General features: G+C 47.1%; 1 protein-coding gene across 5 annotated transcripts in view; it reads left to right on the top strand.

Annotated features, from left to right (window-relative positions):
• Nucleotides 1–20,319, top strand: part of NTRK3 (neurotrophic receptor tyrosine kinase 3) — a 311,454-nt gene that overhangs the window by 178,206 nt on the left and 112,929 nt on the right. For all 5 annotated transcript variants that reach the window (XM_077827898.1, XM_077827899.1, XM_077827900.1 and 2 more), the window contains one exon: nt 13,712–13,900. In XM_077827898.1, the coding sequence (XP_077684024.1) occupies nt 13,712–13,900 (189 nt within the window). The remainder of the gene's footprint in view (nt 1–13,711; nt 13,901–20,319) is intronic.

The raw sequence follows: 20,319 nt of genomic DNA on the forward strand, positions 1-20,319 counted from the left end.
GTGTGTGAGTGTGTATATGTGTGAGCAGCACCTGTGCATATGTGAATGTTCATGTGAGTAGTTGAACGTGTACTCCTGCACGTGTGTGCAAACTGTAGCAAGCAGTGCAGTATATAAAACACACCTTATGAGCAGAAGAGATTAGAAGGCTGATATGGTGTTATTCCGATTGATTTTGCTGTTGTATTTATACCTGAAGGTAAAGAGCAGACATACTGGAAATCAATTGGCCCTGTGCTCTCTCCCCACTCCCTCTGCAGTGCCATTTGAATGAAATGCTTCTATCATTTTTACCGTGTGTCTATGATAGGGATGAGTGAGCCAAGAGATTAATAGGCCCTGCTGTGGCCTTTACCCAGCAACTGCCCATCTCTTGTGTTGTAAAGTACACACGGTTCTGGAGGTTTTAGGTACCCTCGAGGTGAAAGTTTTGGGACTCTGGCTTAAATGGGAGGCAAGTTTCTGTCTACAAAAAGATGATGTAAAGGGGCAGCATGCTGAGAGTACAAGCAGCCGGGAGTGCACTGAGCTCCCAGTGTTTGGGACTGGAGGCTAAGGGTGATTAATGGGAGATGCTGAACAGTTAGGGATTCGTGGCTGGTACTGGACATGGTGCTGGGAAATACGGGGTTCTGTTGTCCAAATTATAGCATGGCCATAAAATGATGGAAGATTGCGGGCCTTGGTGACAGGAAGATACACCTTTGCCATGACTTCAGTCCTTTGCTGGGCTCCCCTGATCCATCCAACCCAAAATTGACTAGCCTTTGGTTTTCTGTAGCATCTTGCAAAATCTGCCTGCCGTGCTGAGTGTGGTATAGCAGCTGTTCTGCACTAAGCAGTAGGCTCAGATATGTGAAACTGCAGTACTGGCAAAGGAACACTCCGTCATTTTATCCTCTGTCTCCTCCGGAAAAGTGCCTTGGGATGTTGAGTTTCCATATGGACTGCCAAACAGAATCATGCAGGCGGGACCTTGGTTTGATGCCTCATTCCAAATATGGAGCCCCTAAGCACAGCGACCCTCCCCCTTATTACTGCATGACTGCAATGAGTCTGGATCTTGGCGTGAGATCTGAACCCCAGAAGGTTTTGGCCCAGAAGCAAATGGGCTCCCACCTGAGCCACAGTGACAAATGAATAGCAAAGGGACTTGTGTCCTACTCAGGTCGTGTCTACAGAAATGCTACAAAATGGAGAATTGGTGCCTGTGGCTGTGATGACTTTGCAGGGAGCAGTGCCATGCCTTGGGCCTCTGAAATGTCTCCTGATTTGCCCACCCTTCTCCCACTGTGGCATTTGTCCACTCCATGGGCACTTGGGGCTAGGCACACAGCATGCCGTTTGCAGTGGGATTTTGTTACAGCGATACATAGCTGTATCCCCTGCGACAGGGGCCCTTTCTCACTGCATTTCAGAAGGGTACATCGGTGCCATGCGGTTGCGACTCTGCAACCCAAAATACCACAGTGCATCCCATGTGCCTCACTGGAAGGTTCCATATCTTATATATGCCAGTGTCCTCCCCACGTAAAGAGGTGTGAAAGGAGCACAGGGGCTGACTGTCAGAGGGGGCTGAACACTGGCAAGTCAGTAGGAGCCGTGGATACTCAATACCTCTGAGCATCAAGCCCAAAGAGCACGCTGAATAATTAAAGTGAGATTACAGCAAGTGACTCTATAGATTTGGCCTTTCCTTGCTTCCCCCCTCCACTCTCTTTGTGCCTTCAAAGCATATCTGCTCCTTTTGCTGACAGAACTGCATTTCTGCTCCCATTAATGCTGCGAAAGCCGATATCGCTGGCGTGGACGCTAGTGTGCCAAGATGGGATCCCAGGAGCATTCTTGCTAGTGATTGATGCATAAGCCAGAAAGACTCCACCTGGATTTTCAAATCCCGGGATGAGTGTGCAGCTCTGGCAGTTAGAAAAATCAGCTTTTGGAATGTGAACAGAGCAAACTTGATCAGGGAGTCATGAAGAGCAACTAAAGATGGTATAAGAGTAGTGCTGTTAGCTAGTGTCCTGTTCCATTACATCACAGGTATTGTAACTAAATACGGCCATCCTTCCTGCATTTACTATCAGATAAAATATGCTTTGCTTCCTCTTCTGAGCTCTTAGGAAGTGTTGCTGTGCATTATTAAATAGCTACCATGTTTCACCCCAGAGGTGGTTGCATTTCATTGGTAGGCAGGAGAAACGGTTCCCATATATCCTTTATCTGCTTCATGGGGGACGGTTTAGGCTTAGTTAATACTTAAAATGTTTGAGATGCTCAGGTGTAAGGATAAAGTATTCCTACGAGTAACCCCACAGTGTCACGTTTAGTCACTTTTCTGACTATTTGCTTCTTCCTGCGTTGGAGGCACTTGGTACAGCTGGCCCTCTGGCTTTGGGCATAGCTATAAAATGTCCTCCTCTCCATTCTTCCTACTGGAGCCTGGGACTCAGAATTGGATTTTCACACTGTCTGGCTTGTTGGATGCCTCCCCTTGAAATTTTCAGATTGTCTTGTGATTTTTATTGTCTACGTTCCTCTGCTGGATTTATGTATTCGTGCTGTCCTATGCATTGACTCGTGTTTGATCTTAATACTTCCATTCCCAGTGTGCGAGTGCATTCAGGAGTCACATCAAAACTCCATAAATAAAGCTGAGAAGGAAAATCACTACCAAGGGGGAGCTCTCCAGAGGGCGAGAGATTTGGGGAATCAGACATTTCTTACAGGAGAGAATCTTTGAAGGGTGATGGAAGTTGAACCAGTGCTTTATGGTTTGGGGAGACCTTATGGATTATTGTATATGAAGCAAACAGCAGTGTGAGTGGCCCAGAGGTAGATTTACTCTGCGATGTGCCTCAATTCCTAAACGTGATGATTGGATAGTTTCCTCTGAGAATTACTGTCCCGCATTTCATTTGCTCTGGGGGCCAGTTGAAGCTACCACTCTGGATTATTTTTACATGTGGCAGAAGGCGTATGGGGAAGGAAGGATGGGGGCAGTAGCTATGCTGCCATTGCAAGGTGAAATGCAGCAATCTTCTCTTTTTTCCTCTACCCTCTGGGGATGGAATAGGAGCAGCTCATTCAGAGCACTTGCAGCTGAATTCAGTGGCAGGTTCGTGACTCCCCACTTCCATTCTCAGCAGTTTGGGTCTGCATCAGTGTAACTGCTGCAATTAGTTCTGGCTCTGGCTGGTCCATGTGCTTCTGGCTCTGTCCCCCATGTGCTCTTGGTTCAGTCTCTGACCTGCCTGTGGAGTGTACTGTTTAATGAGAACTGTGATCATGGCTCTCTAGAAAGGTGCTAATCTGGTTTCAAATCTTAGTTTGGCCACAATCAGATTAGCTATGGATCGGTCGATGCAACTCTAATGCTTCTGGCCCAATTGCTGTGAATTTGGTAAAGAAGGAGAGGGATGGCACTTGGCTGATGATAACTGGAAAGCTATTTCTACGGGAGGGGGTAGCCTAGAAATAGGCGTGAAGATGGGAGTGACCCGAGCAAGCAGTGCGAAGTCAGCAGGTAGCAGGAGAGCGGAACGGAGTTGTGGGGACGTTGGGGAGTGAGGGAAGCCGTGTTTGAACGTGGTGCAGATGGTGAGGGTGAGCCAAGGGCGGGAGACTGTATCAGCAGAAAGAAAAGGAGTACTTGTGGCACCTTAGAGACTAACAAATTTATTTGAGCATAAGCGTTCGTGAGCTACAGCTCACTTCATCGGATCCTTTTCTCCTTCAGCTCACTTCATTGGATCCTTTTCTCCTTCTCCTTTTCTTTTTCCAGATACAGACTAACACGGCTGCTACTCTGTATCAGCAGAGTGAAAGCGTTTTGCATGGATTGGAGGGAGGTATTCAGCCCCTTCTGCCTCTTGGTAGGGCCACTGCTCAGGGAAGCGCATCCTACAGGATAGAATCTCCCACAGTCTGCCATGGTGGATATCAAAGCTAGAAGGAAGAGACAGCCGCACCGGGATATTCTAGAGACAAAAAGGGTGGGATAACCGCCCTTCACAGCAGGGAAAGGGGAACTGGGAGGGCCAGCCTCCAGTCAGGTCCCTGCCTTGAAAGCAGCAAGCGCTAACCTGGCCCTGTGCCCGTATCTGCCAATAAAAATTAAGAAATTGATTTCCTTTTGTTTGCCTGACAGAACAGGGCTCTTTATGAGACAGTAAATGCAATCCATCTCTGAGCATGGCCAGAGTTTTAATTGTGTTTGTTGTGCTTTCACTTATTCTGTTTTATGAGTTTCAGTTGCCATCCCTGCTGGTGCAGAGCTCACCCTTGGGGGATGAGTCAGTGTTTGATTTCAGCTCCAGCAAAAGGTTGGGATTTTTTAAACACCTCGCTTTTGTTGTTGTTGTTGTTGTTTTTAATGTAAAGGTTGGAGCTGTTTTTGTATCTGCTGTTTATAAATAAATATATGTCTCCTGGTCTGAAGCAGGGCTGGACGATTCTGTTTGAGAGCCATCCTTCTGCCAGCTGATGATATGGCCCTTTGATGTATTGAATTTAAGATTAAGATCACTGAAGCATGGAAGCATCAACTGAGGTTTGAGGTCAGGCCAGAAGGCCAGTGGGATTTTAAAAGGTGGATTTTTTTAAAATGAGGGCTTTTACAGCACTTGCAGTAGCTTGCTTTTTGGCCCAGTTTACTGGGGAGTGGAGGGTTTTTTAGTTATGGATCGTATACAGTTCTTAATTAAATGGCTTCATTGTGTGGTTCTTTATATTATACAGTGGAGTTTGGATGGCCCATTTAGCTCTTGTAGTGATCGATCAAAAATCAGTTCCCAAAAGGCAGTTCCTGTTGATGGTGATGTGGTTGGCCCATTGTTCTGAATGAACTATTTCTTAGCCATCTGACCTGCTTTGGGACCGCTGCTTTGGGGTTTGTAGTGTAGCTGGGACAGACCCTTTCTAGAACAGTGTTAGGGAATTGTATTGCTTATAGGGTGAGATTTCCAAGTCACCTAAAGGATCTGAATGTCCACTTCTCATTGCAAAGAATGAGAAATGCACATCCATATCCTCTAGGTGGCTTTGAAAATCCCTTACATTCACTACGAGGAGATTTAAGGAGCATCAGACTGGAAGGTAGGTACTTTGTCTTTCTTTGATCTTTTCAGAGATAGGAAAGAACTTGACTCCTCTCTGAGGGCCATTCTGCCGCAGTAAAGAACGTCATGGCTTGGGAGAGCACTGAGCATCATCATTTACAACCTGCCTGACCTGCCTTTTAGATGCCCGGTAGAGGTTACTGTCTTAGCATGATGGACTTTTTGCTCTTGTGCACATGTCTGCTTTGGAGAATTCATTATGTTATGGATGTGCATGGAGTGACCATTATCTTCTCTTCTCTAATCTCTGGCTATTTATAAGGTATTCTATAATGCCTATGCCTGCATCTTATCAGAAAATACAGTACCTTTCCTTGTTAAGTAATTGACCATTCGGATCTGATCATGTGAACAGGGGATTTACTAGGTGCTTTACAGACCTAGAGTAAGAGGTGTACCCTGCTTCCTAGAGCTTCAGACAAACTGGAACCAGAGCAGTTAAGCCACAGGAGACCACGCTGGAGAGAAGATGGTAGAAAGTCCCCAGAGACAGTGGGTTTCAGGAAGATTAGCAGAATGGGAGAAAATGTACTTGGCAGATGAAAAGAGGGAGGATTTTGGAGCAGCAGAATCAGGATAGAGTCAAATCCAAAAGGGGGAGAAAAAGACAAATGGGCACAATGCTGGGAAAGAACTGGAAGGCCTATAGGGTGGGAGGGAGGCCGCAGGAGTTAAGAGAGAAGGGAGGTAGATGAGCGTGCAAATGGGCCTCGCTCATGGTGGTGTGGGGGGAAAAGACAGAAAGAGTCAGAAAGAGGAGCTACACCTTTCTCTGTAGTGACTCTAATGGCTGACGTTGGGGCCTCTCTGACAAGGCTCTCCACCAATCTTTCTTGGAGGAGGACTGGTACAGTACTTTAAGTTGTGGTGACCAAGTAAGAGAGTCTAAAAAAAGGGAGCGTGGAGTTGAATCAGCTGCTGGAGTCATGGAGGGGCCCGCAGGGAACTGTAGTTGCTGTCTTGCAGCAGGTATGAATGACTCTGATTGTTAATCTGACTTTAGCTGCATACCAGATCCAACCTCTGCCCCAATCCCTCCTTTGCTCTCCGAGATTTCAGAATGTTAAAAATCCCAGAGAACACAGAAGATACACACAAAATCCTTCAAAAATTAACTAGTGGCCATGCTATACGGTAATTAATATCCACAATACAGACCTATTTATCCACAGACAGACACCTGCTACATCATCATATAGTTTGAGTTCATTGGCGACTCAAATTCACTTTAGTCCTGTTCCAAGATCTCCCATGGGTATATCAGGAATTACCAGGGGTTGTCCTGGGCCATTAACCTGGATTTGGTGGTGCAAAATTATGTCCATCCGGGCATCCACCTGCCTATCCATCTGTCTGTCTGTACAGGTGGATAGATTTACATAGATCCGTAGACACTTAAATCCTGAAGTCAATTTTTGTTCAGTTTTTCTCAGTCCTTACTCAGAAAATCTCTCACTGAAATCAGTAGAAATTTGCCCAAGTAAAGATCTCAGGATTTGGTCTTTCATCAGTATCGTCCATTGTAAGTTCAGTGTCCTGTACGTGGTTAGCAGTTACAGTATGTACAGTATACTCAAGAGAGTGTTTAAAAGTTACATTATTGATACCTGGTTTATTTCTATGAGCTATTGATGATTGTATATATCATGAGTGGCAGAGCAAATCAAGCCCGCAGGTACAATATGAAAGGCTATCGGTATCTAGTTGGAACCAATTATGTCTCCAGGGTCTGTCCAGTATGTCTGCATTGCATCTCTGGTACCATGTCACCCTCAGTTTGTGTCAAAGAGAAACTGTGATTAATTCTGTGCTGGAGAGACCTGGATCTCAAGCCACAGTGACCTATGCTCCCCAGATGTGGCAATGGGAGTGAAAGAAAATACAAGAAATACCACCATTGGTGGGCACAGGGTGGTGTATGGGGTAGGCAGAGATCTAAGAGAGGAGCAGAGAGCTGGAGATTTAGGAGAAATGTAAAATAACAAAGATAAATAATTAAAAGATAAGAGAATGAGAGGAAAGCTTGGAGGGCACTAAACATTAATTTGTAAACGTTGTACATAATTAATCCGATAATCTCTGGTTTCTGAGTTTATTGGGGAGGAAGTAGCTGGACGCTAGCCAATAGCTAAGTATCTTGGTCTCCAGCTCTGGCAGGGATCAGAAGTGCCTCCAAAAGGTAAGAGCAAATGCATTGTGAGCTCCATTGGTGCATTCCCTCACACTGGTCTCCCTGGGGCTTGAGAAGGGGAAGCGTTGCAGGCTCATTCTCGGCAAGAGGTGGAAGTGTGCTCAGGCAGACTCTGCGATACATTATCCATGTGGCTGTAACCATCAGGTGGCTCCACCCCTGACAGTTCTTGTTTTGTCAGTGACTAGCAGTAGTTGTAAGTGTTTGGGGATGGTGATGGACCAGCAGAGTTGGCTGGTGCTGAAGCTACTGGGGACTGGTAGCTTCTACAAGTGTACCAGGGTCTGCTGGAGCTGGGTGAATTTCACTGAGATGAGATAAAGCAAGGTCTTTCGGTGGTTTTATTTCAGTGTAAGCCAGGCAGTGTGTCTTGTGTACTGTATATGTAATGATCATGACTATAGTCTTGACTTTCCATTGCACCTTTCATCAAAGTGGATCCCAAAGCACAGTTACTAACGGATCAGGCAAACTGCTAGCACATAGCGGCCAGGAGGGAGCACATAGGGAGCACTTTGTCCATCCTGAATCAGGGCCACCTCTGGCCTGCAACCTCGTACTGCCCCAGTTCCCTCGTGTCATTTGGGAAAATCTGTTCCTTTGAGTATGTTCTGTCTTTAAAAAAAAAATTAAAGATCACAGATTCAAATCCTGGCCTGGAATAGTTTTAACTGAGAGTTATTAGAAGGAATGAACAAACCTCTTTACCACTGTGATGGAAGTGGTTGGGAACCAGTGACCAAGAAGCAAAAGGCCCTGTATATCCTGAACCATCCAGAGCCCTGGTACAGTAGACCTGTCTTCTATTTAGTTTTAGCATCTAGTGTCTTCTCTTACTGACTGTGAGGGCCTGATTTGACAGAAGTGCCAAGAACTCTCAGCTCCCGTTAACTGCAGTTGGAGTGGTGGCAGCTCAGCATTTCTGAAAACTAAGCCCTACCTTTGTAGTAATGCTTCTGAAACCCATCTTATTTGGGAGCCATCTGTAGTGTCCTCTAAGGCCAGGTCTCCACTTGAAAGGTTTTGCCGGCAGAGCTCTTTCGACTAGGGGTGGGATATTTCTTTACGACATAGCTTTGCTGGCAAAAGCCCTAGTGTAGGCACAGCTGTACTGGCAAAAAAAGTGGTCTGGCTGAGATAGCTTATTTCACTCATTAAACTGGAATAAACCATCCTGGCAAAAGCACTTTGCTGGTATAGCTGCATTGACACTCGCAGGGTTTTGCCAATATAGCTATCCCATATAGACATCATTGGAAACCTTTTAAGTGTAGACCAGGTGTAATCCTAATGACTTTTAGCCACCCTTCCTACTCACTTACACTGATGTGTGTCCTACCACCACACCACGTTACTGCCTTGGGACATGAAGACCCTTAACTGGCACTTAGGAATCCCTGACAGCCCCCTTTTAAACACCAGGCCCATTTGGGGTGCTAACCAAAGAAATGCTCTCTGTTTAGACCAGGGGTCTCAAAGTCCCGGCCCACGGGCCCTCTGCAGCCCAAGAACCTCCCCACTGCGGCCCGCGGGGGAAAGACCCATACAGCCACGCTGCCAGCTCTGTCTTCTGCAGGCGACGCCCCCCGCAGCTCCCATTGGCTGGGGGAGAGGGGCGGCGATACCATCACTAGTCGCTGGGCAGAGTCAGCCATGGCGGCAGCATCATTAGTTGCCGGGCAGAGTCAGCCATGGAGGCAGCGTCACTTTTTTCCACAATGACTTTAAACAAGTCAAAATACCGAACACAACTGTCTGATGCCCACCTCCCTGCAATCCTGAAGGTTTCAACTGCTCGGTCACTGAGGCCAAACGTCAACAAACTGACTGAACTGAAGCGTTGCCAGGTGTCTGGCAAACACTAAAAACTCTCTGGCAGGCGAAGAATTGTATAACGTTGTATGATAGTTTCATTAGTTCTAAGAAATTCAAAATAAAAAATACAATATAAACATTTTCTTTTCTGAACACTATCTTCAGTGACATTATTGGCCTGCTGGGAGGATCTGAGGACTGGCACTGGCCCTAAGGTAAATTGAGACCCCTGGTTTAGACTGAGGCCTTGTCCGGGCTAGAGATGCTTTGCTGGCATAGCTACACTGGCAGAGCCCTCTAGTGCGGATGTAGCTTATGCCTACAACAGAAGGAGTATTTCTGTCAACAGAGCTGCACCACTTCCCGGAACAATGTTAGCTGTGCTTCTGTCGGCATAGCAGTGTCTGCCCTGGGGTTTTTGCTGGCATAGCCGTCAGCTAGGGGCTGGGGGTTTTTCATCCCTCTGACTGACACAGGTATGCTGACAGAACTCTGTAGAGTGGACCTGGTCTCACTGAACTGCCAATGTATGGAGGAGTAAGCGAAAGTGGAGGAAGTGGGCTGAGCATGGAGAAGGAGAGTTGGCATGGGTGACAGCCTGCTATGGAGAATTAGCTAAGAGTGAAATCCATGAAGACCTTTGAAGGGTGTAAAGATCAAGGAGCAGGAGGTATTTTGGGGAGCATTCGAAAAGGGCTTGAAGTAGGAGCAGTGGGGATGGAATGAAGAGAAGGAAACTGCAGAGCAACTCTCAGGAAACACTTCCTACCAGTGAGGTAAGGCCATGAGATACTTGTGTCCAAAAGGGGAGTGGTGGAAGCCCCATTGCTTGAGACATTTAAACGGGACAGGCCTACGTTGATGGAGTGGTTGAATGGGCTTGATGTGACCTACAGTAATGGGTCTTGTCTATCGTTAATGTCTATGGTTATTCTCTGCCTCTTTTGCATTCTGCCTTCTTGGGATTCAGTTTGAAGCTCACCTTCTACCTGAGGGACAGGAGCACCAGTTTGAAGACCTCAGTGCTGACCTCATTAGGTAGACAGTAGCCAGTGAGTCACCAGGCGTGCTCCCCTCTGAAGGCAGCCTCTTGTGTTCTGCGGAGCTGCCTGGACTAAGTGTATTGTCGTGTACAATCAACTTTGTGCACAGCCGTTAGGTTGGCTAGTGCAGTATCACAAGTCTGTTGCTGGATCAGTTGATCTCAGCCTGCCCCTAGGGCAGTCTTGGTTACTGTCCCCTCCCTTTTCTCCTGCCCCTGCCCCACAGCCCTCATCAGCTTACTCAAGAGTGTACTAATGTTCCATTTTGTCTGGTTTGGCCAATAAATTGCACAGCATCAATGAGTTGTTATGAATCATTAAAGGTGGGTGAAAGTCTCAAGATTCAGAGTTGTGGCTCAGTTTGGAATAGGTCCCAAAAGTTTGGTGCTAGTCCCACCTTTGAGACATTATCCAGGCTTCGTTGCTCTGGGAGGCATGTTAGGAATCTCCTGAGGATGGGTTTTCCTATCAGTTTCCCAGCACCTCCATCAGCTCCCCCAAATCTAAACATCCTGCTGCCTGGAGACACCCGTGGGGTTGTCAGTGGCCTCTACCATTGCTGGAAGGGCAAGTGGGACCTTCATGGACTCTGCAAAAACTCTGGTCTACTATCCTAGTATATGGCACTTTTATCTTGATTGACATGTTTTCTGTATCCTGCACCCTTAAATGGGGGCATGTCACCCTCCTGCCTGCAGAGACAGACATCATGTTGTGTTCACTTCTCAGTGCAGTTTGTGACAGAGAGGACTTATGCCTACCATGAAAAAGACTTTGCTTTTGTTCCTTCTTTGGCGGGGTGTGTGGATGGTGGTGGTGGTGCTGGTGGTCTCTTCATCTAAAGTAGGTCATTCAGACTGAAATTGCTTTTTGTTTATTGTGTTTGGAGAAACACAATACCTGTACTCCTAACGCAGGCATCTTGCAGGGGAGATGAATTCTGCTGTGTTTTCTGTAACATCACAGGAGCTGAGGGTAATCTGGGCCCTGAAAGAAGGCAAGAACCTGCCAAAAGGAACTCACAATAAAGGGAGAGACTTCTTTCTTGTGAGTAAAACACCTGCCAGAAATCTGCTAATTACACAATAACTTTATTATATCCCACTCGGAAGAACAAACAATACTTGGAGTCTGAGAAATCAGAATAGATTAATGCAGTCAGAATGTCTGAATGAAGCACATATTCTCTGGATCCTCTCAGAAGCTCCAAGGGAGCAAAATGACTTCAAGACACTCTTCTTTGTTGCTAGCACTACATAATAAAGTAATTGTGCAATTAGCAATAGATTAGTGACAGGAGAGAGACATTTTCTACTCAGCGCAGGTAGAAGGTGGAGCGGCTCCGCTCATCTTGGCTTAACCTTCTGTTAGCCCCTGGTAGTTTCCAGAAAACAGCAGAGATACATCACCAGATGACTGGGATTTTTCTTCCCTCCTTGTCTGAATAAATTACAGCGTGTTTGATTAGGGTGCTGAGGAATGTGTCCTTACAAAAGCTTGCGTTGGATCCTTCTCATTCCCAAGCTCCTCACAGTTTCCCATTCATGCAAGACAGATGGCTGGAGCTTGCAATTTTGGGCTTTACCAGGGGCCTGGGGAAATGGTGGTTGTGATCATGGGGCTTGTGGAAAGAACATTTCATAATGATCCCTCCTAGCTTCTGAAGTTCCATGAGGTTTTCTGGCCTTGACAACTTTCCGTCATGAAAGCTGACGGGCAGTTTTACAACTGGGGCTGTAAAAATCAGGTGATGACTGAGGTTTGTAAAATGTTTATGGGTCTGAGAAGCTGGACCTGGCTATTAGGTCACCTGGCCCTTTCTTCAGGGCATCCTTTTGTGTATGAAAATGGGGGGGTGTTGGGGAGGGGTTAGAGCAGCCGTACCCTGGGATTTGGATGTGTGCGTGCGTGCATGTGCAGGCTTGGATGTGGGGGGGGGTGTCTGTTTTTGCAGGGGGTGGGCTGTGTGTTTGCAGTGTTTGGGCCATTAGGGTGTCTGAGGGGAGCTTGAGTGGGCCCATTTGGCGGTGTTAGGATGAGTGTGTTTGCCCATGCTGGGGCATGTGTGGTTAGAGGGGTGTGTACATGTGGTATTTTCGAGGGGGCAGTTTGTGAAAGGGCAGGGAGCTGTACATGGATGGAGATGTATTTTGGGGTGTCTGAGAAGGAGGGGGGACCAGTGTTTGGGCTGTTAAGGTGACTGTGGATGTGGGTGCGTTGAGGAGGGGAGGGAGCTATTTGTGTGTAAGGGTCTACTGAGCAGGCTGCTGCAATAGCTCACCCACCACGCAGTTCCCACTGGGTGACAAGTGTGAGCCCTTGGCTTAGAAGGACAGCATGGAGAGAGACTCCAGGCTTCTCCGTTAGACCTGCTGCCCAGCAGTCTGACTGAGTGGCGAGATCAATAAAGCATCCCTGGAAGTGAGCAGCAAATGGGGAACTGGGATGGCAACAGTCAAATTAGAGAAGATGGGGAGGAAACTCTCCTGAGCCTATTACAGCTCAGCCCAAAGTTTGCTCCAGTTGCTGCCTGGCTCTGCACCATGCTTGGGGCTTGCTCCTGGTGCTGGCTGTGGGTGCTTGTGGCAGCCCAGAGAGAGGAGGAGCAGGGAGAAGCCAACACTGTGGAGTGCCAGCAAGAAGGAGGAGCTCTGCCGGTGAGAAAATCCTCCTGCAGCCTCTTCTCAGGCAAGAGCAGCCCAACAAGTTGATGGCAGGTGGAGAAGGTTGGGGGGATTCCCCTGGATTGCAGTCAGAGAGCACTGGCTGTTTTTCTTCTCCCTCTGTCTGTGAATGCTCTGGCTTTGGAGGGGCTCCGGTGGAGAGGGTGTGGGTTGCTCAGCACACAGTTAGGAAGGAGGGAGGTGCATTTCCATCACTGTGAGACTCACTCAGGATTGACTCCTATGGACTCACAGAATTTGTGAGGCTCACTCAGGATTGACTCCTGTGGATCACAGGTTCCCAAGCACATCAGCTGGATCTAGGGGTTGTGGGCATGCAGGCAGGGGAAAAGGGAAGGAGGAGGTGTACATGGGTGGTGAGAGGGAAACATCATCTGAGCACAGCCTGAGACCCAGGAAGCCCTATTTGTGAATGCTGCTTCTCCAATCTGCGCTCTCGGTTACTTGTTTAATCTATCTTGGGTCTCATATCGTGCCCAGCACTGTAGTATATGAGCACCACAGAGGCCGAAATGTCCGGCAGGGACTAAAGACGGTGGCCCTCCAGGGCAGGGCTGAAGCCTGTTCGGTTGCTACCTGTGCTGTAGTTCTGGAGGGAGAGGACTTTGGTCTCCAGGATTGTCAGTCTGGCTCGCTCACCGGTATTGTGAATGGGACGGGCTCTCCCCAGCACACGTGTATTGCCTGGGAGATTCCCAGGATAATTAATCTGTTCAGGAGGTTAGATTACTCTTTGTCCAGCTGACGCAACTAACCTAGGTGAACTGTATGTAACAGTGAACAGAAGAACCACACAGGGATCTGGGCTGCTTGTCTCTTCATTGTGTTGTCTGACATTTTTGTGTGTGATGGCTCTAGGTCCCGTGGCAGTGATCAGCGGGGAGGAGGATTCTGCCAGCCCCCTCCATCATATCAACCATGGCATCACCACACCCTCGTCGCTGGATGCTGGCCCGGACACGGTGGTGATCGGCATGACCCGTATCCCTGTCATCGAGAACCCCCAATACTTCAGGCAGGGCCACAACTGCCACAAGCCAGACACATGTGAGTGCCTTATCCAGCTGGATCCTTCTGCTTATGTGAGGACAAGAATGGGGGCCGGGGTGGGGGGAAGAGGAGTGGGTGGAAAAAGAAGGATGAGGAGGAAGAGGTAAAGGAAGAAGTGGATGTGGGGGAGGATAATGGGTCTTGTATGGTCCAGAAATGAAAGTGAACTGAAAGGTAAATCTCAGGTCACAAAAATCACAACATACATGTAGGTGCTTCAGAAGGAGAATTCCCACCCTCACCCTCCATTCCACTTTCATCCTCCTACCACCACCTGTTAATCACCTTCCCTGTTTGGGACAGAGACAGCCTAGAATGGAGCCTGCAGATGGTTTCTTTGGGCACTGTACCTGAGGCGTGAGCCAGTGCAACTTGAGAGAAAAAGGCATTAGAGAGACCTGATTCCCCTGTGGGATAAGGATGCATCTACCCTTCCTTCTCCAACAATTCCCTACCCTCATAGCAGCGGGACTGCCTCCTTGAACAACCTGCAGCCGAAAGGGCAAACACAGCAGTATCTACAGGTAGGGCAGATACACAGAAAATGCTTGGAGCAGGAGAGCAACAGATTTGGACACTCCATTTCTTACACTCAGGGGGGCCTCTGAAAAGCTTGAAATCTGCTTTGTGGGCAACATCCATTAAATAGCAAATATCTTCCACACCAGGTGATAAACTGTTCAGCCCAGCTTAGTGGGAGCCCTCATAAACTCTGATAGTGAAAGTGAAGGGCTATTAAAAAGGATGCACTGTTGGTCACCACATACCACAACTGCTTCCTGGGCCACTGTCCCTCAATATGTGGAGCCCATGCACAATCAGTGGATCAGATACAAACCTCCCGCTGCACCCTCGGCCTTTGTCAATTCCTAGAAGCAACCGCCTCCCACTCCATTTATTGTTCAGGTTCTTGGAATATTTTGCATTTCATGGTTCCAGTCAGGGTTGGATGTAACAAAATGTCACAAGGAATGTTATTGTCACCATCTTCCCGGCCTGACCAGAAGCAGGAAGTACCAGGGATCTTGCTGGAGAGCCAGACTCCCAGTCTGTTTTTGCAAACTCGGGAGGCTGGAAAAATGTGAGTCAGCAGCTGAGCTTTGAGGTATTCATAGGAATCAAACTTCCAAACCTTTAGAAATTCACCCAGTACTGAACATTAGGCAGGAACTTGGTTCTCCATGGCCGCGTCTTTTGCAATCAGATAACCCTGAACAGCATCCTCTTCCCCTCCGGCTGAGACGTCAAGGACTGGTCCTATCGCTGACACTCACACGAACTGATAGAGAGAAACATGAGCTGGACCTCCAGTCCTGGACTGCTGCTTGTTGCACTTCAGTCACTGGTGCAATGGGGCATATCCAGTTACTGTGCTTGGCTTTCTCTTTGATTTGTATTTGAATGTATTTCTTTTGATCAGTTTATACAGGGAGGGAGTGGAGTGTTTTGGTTAGGAAGAAGGAGCCAAATAGTGTGGTATTTCTGTATCATATTTATGTTTTATATTGCTTATAGCACCTCATCTCAAAACACTCAGCAGACTCTGATGGCTTTGATTCTCTCATTTCTCTCTCATCTCTGTAATCTGTGGTATTTCATAGTACAACTCTTTTGGTGTGTAAGCACCATTGTAGTGGTGGTGGTTGAAAATCAAAGGATTCAATTTCCTCTGAGTTTTGGGGGTTTGGTTAAATATTGTGGGGCTGCCCGGGAAGTAGATCGCAGCAGAATATGGTCCAAAAGCTTCACGGGTTCCGTTTGATTAAGATCTGAACAGTTCAATATGCAGCAGAACCACGAGGGGCTGGAATCTGGATCATTTAACCGGGCTATGTGGGGAGAATTTAACATTGTCAATAAATATACGCACAACAGATTATAGGGAAAGCACGTCCCTCTGCTTATCTGCCTGGAATCATCTGCAGAGCTCCATGTTTTTGGCGTTAGTTTAGTATAATTTAGGGCCCAATCCTGCAGCTCTTATTCAGACCAAACACCCTGTGACTTCAGTAGCAGTGTTGCATGAGCCCTGGAAAGTATTATAGTTCACCTTTACAGTAAATAAAACCAGCCAGACTCTTTGGAGCTTCCATTTGGTTTTTATTTTACCCAAGCTGTTCTGCCCAGCCCTCATTTAGCATGTTGGGTCTGGCTGGAGGTGAGTGACTGTTCCCATTCACCCAGCATTTTACACATTGGACCTCCGGTTTGCTCCTCTCAAAATATTTCCCCCTCCTCCCCCTCCCCTCTGTGAAGGAGAGGTGAAGCCCTTTAGATAGGCAAGCCTATTAATACCCAGCAGCGTCTATCCAGAAAAGGGGCTGGTACAATGCCTGGACATACCAGTGGCTGTTAGCCCCTGCCCTTCTGATCACTGTCTTCCTGCTAAGTCCACTAGCTAGATATTAGACTATGAAGCCCATCACTAGCAATGGCATTCGCCCCCACATGACTTGTAGAGCTCAGATTCACAGACAAGATTTTGTTAACGCATCGTCTATAAACTTTGGAACGTGGCTTCTCTCTTTCTTTAGCTTGGCCCTGCTCCCTGGTTGGCTGTGATGCCGAGTGTTTGGGCTGAGGACACACAGACACCTGTTACTGAATTACAGTGAGGAGAGAAAACTCTCTGTGCTTAATGCCATATTAATAGTACATTGGTGTGATATAGATTTCCGTCACCCTCTGCACTAACAAACATCGCTTATCATGCGGGAATGATGGATGTTTATTCCCAGCCACTTAGTTCTGCATAATGGAATTGCAGATGAAATATGGAAAGTGGCTTGCTGCCTGCTAAGCTTTGCCCCCTCTTGCTGCTTCTGCACAAACTTGTCCTGTGGGGGGTACTCTTACAGGCCCATTAATTACTGCTGTCTGCGAGGAGACAGACGTTTGCTTCTGACTATGAATGTGCTGGGTTTTTTTTTCCTATCAGTAGGATGAAGGATGCTGGAGCTCTCTGTCTCACCTGTGATTTTCTCGGAGCTCCTGAGACCAGGGCTGTTCTCTCACTCACCTACTTGCTGCTGCTCCCAGAATTAGAGAGATGGAAGGGAAGAGTCATTCTTCCTTTCCTAGATGTGGGTTTGGGGAAAGGGCCTGGAAGCAAATATGCCACCCTGTCCCTGTATTGGGACGTATTGACCCTTTGGGACCTCGCACTCTGCCCCCTTCCGTCCTTTGCCATTCCCTTTGCTCCTTCCGGCCATAACTCTGTGTGCACCGATCAGCACCATGGCTCGGAAGTATGCATTTTTTTAATAAACAAAGCTTCAGCTTCAGTCGTTCTCACTCACCTGCAGGGGGTTAAACTGAGTGTCAGATTTAAGATGGGGCATATTGATCTCAGAGGAATTGGTGGCAATATAGAGCCCCTTTTTTCTGGGACACTAAACAGGGATCAGGTGAGCATATCTGCTTACTGAGATCTCAGGGTATCGGAAGAGCAATGGGCATGGATGAATCTGTGCTTTCACTGTCATCTGGAAATAGTTGTGTTTCTTTTCTAAAATGCAGTTAAGTTGTTTTGGGTTAGGGCACCGTATGGAAGGGAACTCATCAGAATTCAGCATGCAGTGGGTCAGAAGGTTCCATCCCATGAGTGATGCTGGTGCTGAAGCAAAACGTGACTCATTCTACCCTCCAACATTTCCTGAAAATGGCAGTCGGTTCTTGTGGGCAGGAAACTGCAGTTTGCGACAAAAATTAACCACATGATGGTAGAAAAAATCATCTGCCCAAGAATGTCTGCCCAAGAGACATTAACACTGATGCGGTGCCCTGATGCTGGTAGGAAGGACAAATGTCACTGTTTTGACCATGAACAGCTGTGGTTGTTGACAGCAATGGAGACTTTCCACTCTAGCTCCAATTTGCCAGTCCTCCCCAGAGTAAAAAGGATCCATTTTGCCCCCTGACTCTTAATTCCAGGTGGGTGATGGAAGAAGCTGGAAATTTCTTAGATCTAAAAGCTTCAGAGATGTTTTGGATGAAAAGGTTTGGAGGCTGACCTTGCTTTTGATAATGGTAATAAACACGGGCTATGCTGAGGTGATTATTTATTAGAACTTCTTGAGTCTGTCCCATCAGGCTCTATGCAAACATGGTAGCTAACGTTCAGTTGTCTTCCTGTTTTGTCAGAACAGCAGTATCCCAGGAGCAGTTGTTCTTGAGGAAAACTGGCTTTTCTGAGGTGGTTCCAAAGCAGAACTAGGAAGAAAAGGCCTCAACAATGAAAAATACTTTCCAAGAAGGAATCCGAACTTTTCTGAAACTCCGGCAATGCTCAGTTTGAGTCTGGGGTGAAGGGTCGGTTGGGGCTGCTCTCTCAGAACAGGATGCTCTGGCCCCAGTCAAAACAGCAATGCTGGAGTTATTCAGAGCCTGGTTTGATTTTTGTTGCTGCTGCTGACTGGGCACAACGGTTGTTTGGTTTGTTTTCCTCTGTCGGGACTGGTGCAGCCTCAGCACTGCGATGCATTCGCCATGTGGGTGGAGCCGACGTCCTTCTATAGAGTACTAATGAGGGGTTTTTTACAACCTCATTTATTACAGGCTGCCCTGACATAATTGCATATTCTAAGTTAGTAATTACACATATTCACACTAATTAAGTAATTAGATATAATTACGCTAACTGTAAATACATGGTAATCGGCTAAAAAGAAGTATTTCAGGAAAACCAAGACGAATCACACAATAAAGACACCATCAGCAGCCTTTCCGCACATCACTCTGTCTTTATCTTGCATTTGGAGTGAAGTTTGAAAGGGAATCTGTGATCCATTCAAAAATCATTCTCTTTAAACAAATGGATTTCCTCCCCTATGTCTCTGATAACACTAGAAAGTCAAAATGAGAGAGGATTTTTAAAAATCCAGTTTTCCCCTCACTGCTGATGCTCTTTGTTCATCAGTTGTATTTTCTCTAGCTTGGACAACGGAAACTGACTAAGTCCATTCCATTTTGCTTGTAATCAGTTTTGCTCCCAGGTTCTCCAAGATTCACATCTTAGGTTGCAAATGTTTGCAGTTTATTTGTATGGAAACAACTGTTTTCACTGCTAATAGAAGAGGAAACGTTTCTGGGGGCAGTTAGGGTTTGCAAAAACTTATTTCCACCAAATATAAATTTTGAGCCAACTTTGAGCTGATGACAGAGGCCCTTTAACTGTTAATGAGCAGCCCAGAGTAACTGAATTATAGTAGACATAGCCTCCGAGTAGACTGAATCCCTCCCCCCCGCCCCCCGAACCCTTTGCAAGTCCTACTGACGCTCATGTACACAAGCACTGACTCAGCTCTTTGCTCCTTCGGAAAAGCCTTAACCTTCCCAGAGACTCTAGTTCCCTTCACTTCTCTCAGAGGTTTGGCCGTGGCGCTTTCTTGTGGGGTACATCAGCATTCTATGCTGCCATCCTTTGCGGCCAATGTGTCTCTGAGGTCATTAGGGGACTTAGTGGGGAGGTTTGGGCTGAGGCCTAATCAATATGCCGATGACACCTAATTGTGCATCTCCATCTCCACCAACCCAGGGAGGGTGATCAGGTGTCTCAGAGTTTGGGTGAGGCTGGGGCATAGATGAAAGTGAGCTGGCTGACACTTAGTCCAGTTAGACAGAAGTGTTTATGGGGAGTGGGGGAAGCAGCAGGATGAGACTGAGTTGATGCTATACCTCCAGTTTGAGGCTATGTTCATTTTTTATTACCTCCGCTCACAGCTTGAAGGTCGGGTTAGATTCCCAGATGCTTTTAAAGGATGAAAGAATAGCAGTGGTCAAGGGGCCTTTGTCCATCTAGATCTGACTAGGAGGCTGTGCCTGTTTCTCTTGGATGTGAATTTAGCTGTCATGATCGATGCCTTTGTCACCTCTAGATCAGACTGCTGCAGAGCGCTCCATTCCCCTACCCCCAGCAAGAACTTCTTCTATCTGCTTTCCCATTGCTGTCCAGCCGCCAGCCTTTCCACTGCCAGAAACCCTCTTGAGCTTTCCTGGACAAGAGTTCTCACTGATGGCTGCTGCCCAGTCCTGATGGTCAGGTTCGGAGGTGGGGTGGAGACCACATGTGAAATAGGCTCCCTGGGGAAGTGGTGGAAACCCTGTCTCTAGAGTTATTTAGAACTGGACTGCACAAAACATAGGAGATCTTACTGTAGGGGTTGATCTTACATTGACAAGTGGGTGGAGGGGTATAGGCTGGATCTAATAAGTCTCTTCCATCTCTTTAGCACTTATGTCTAGGAGGTTTCTGGCTTGGCTCTGTGCAAAAACCCTGACCTCAACACTCGCCTTCTAGCAGCTGGAAAACCTCCATGATTCTGAACTAGAATCCTGCTTCCAAACCTTGCAAAAACTCTGCTGGAAACTGCTTAGAATGCCAAGGGCTAATGTCAGTCTCTTGTGAACAGATTTTA

This window comes from Eretmochelys imbricata, chromosome 10 (assembly GCF_965152235.1).
Source record: "Eretmochelys imbricata isolate rEreImb1 chromosome 10, rEreImb1.hap1, whole genome shotgun sequence".
Taxonomy (NCBI): Eukaryota; Metazoa; Chordata; order Testudines; family Cheloniidae; genus Eretmochelys; species Eretmochelys imbricata.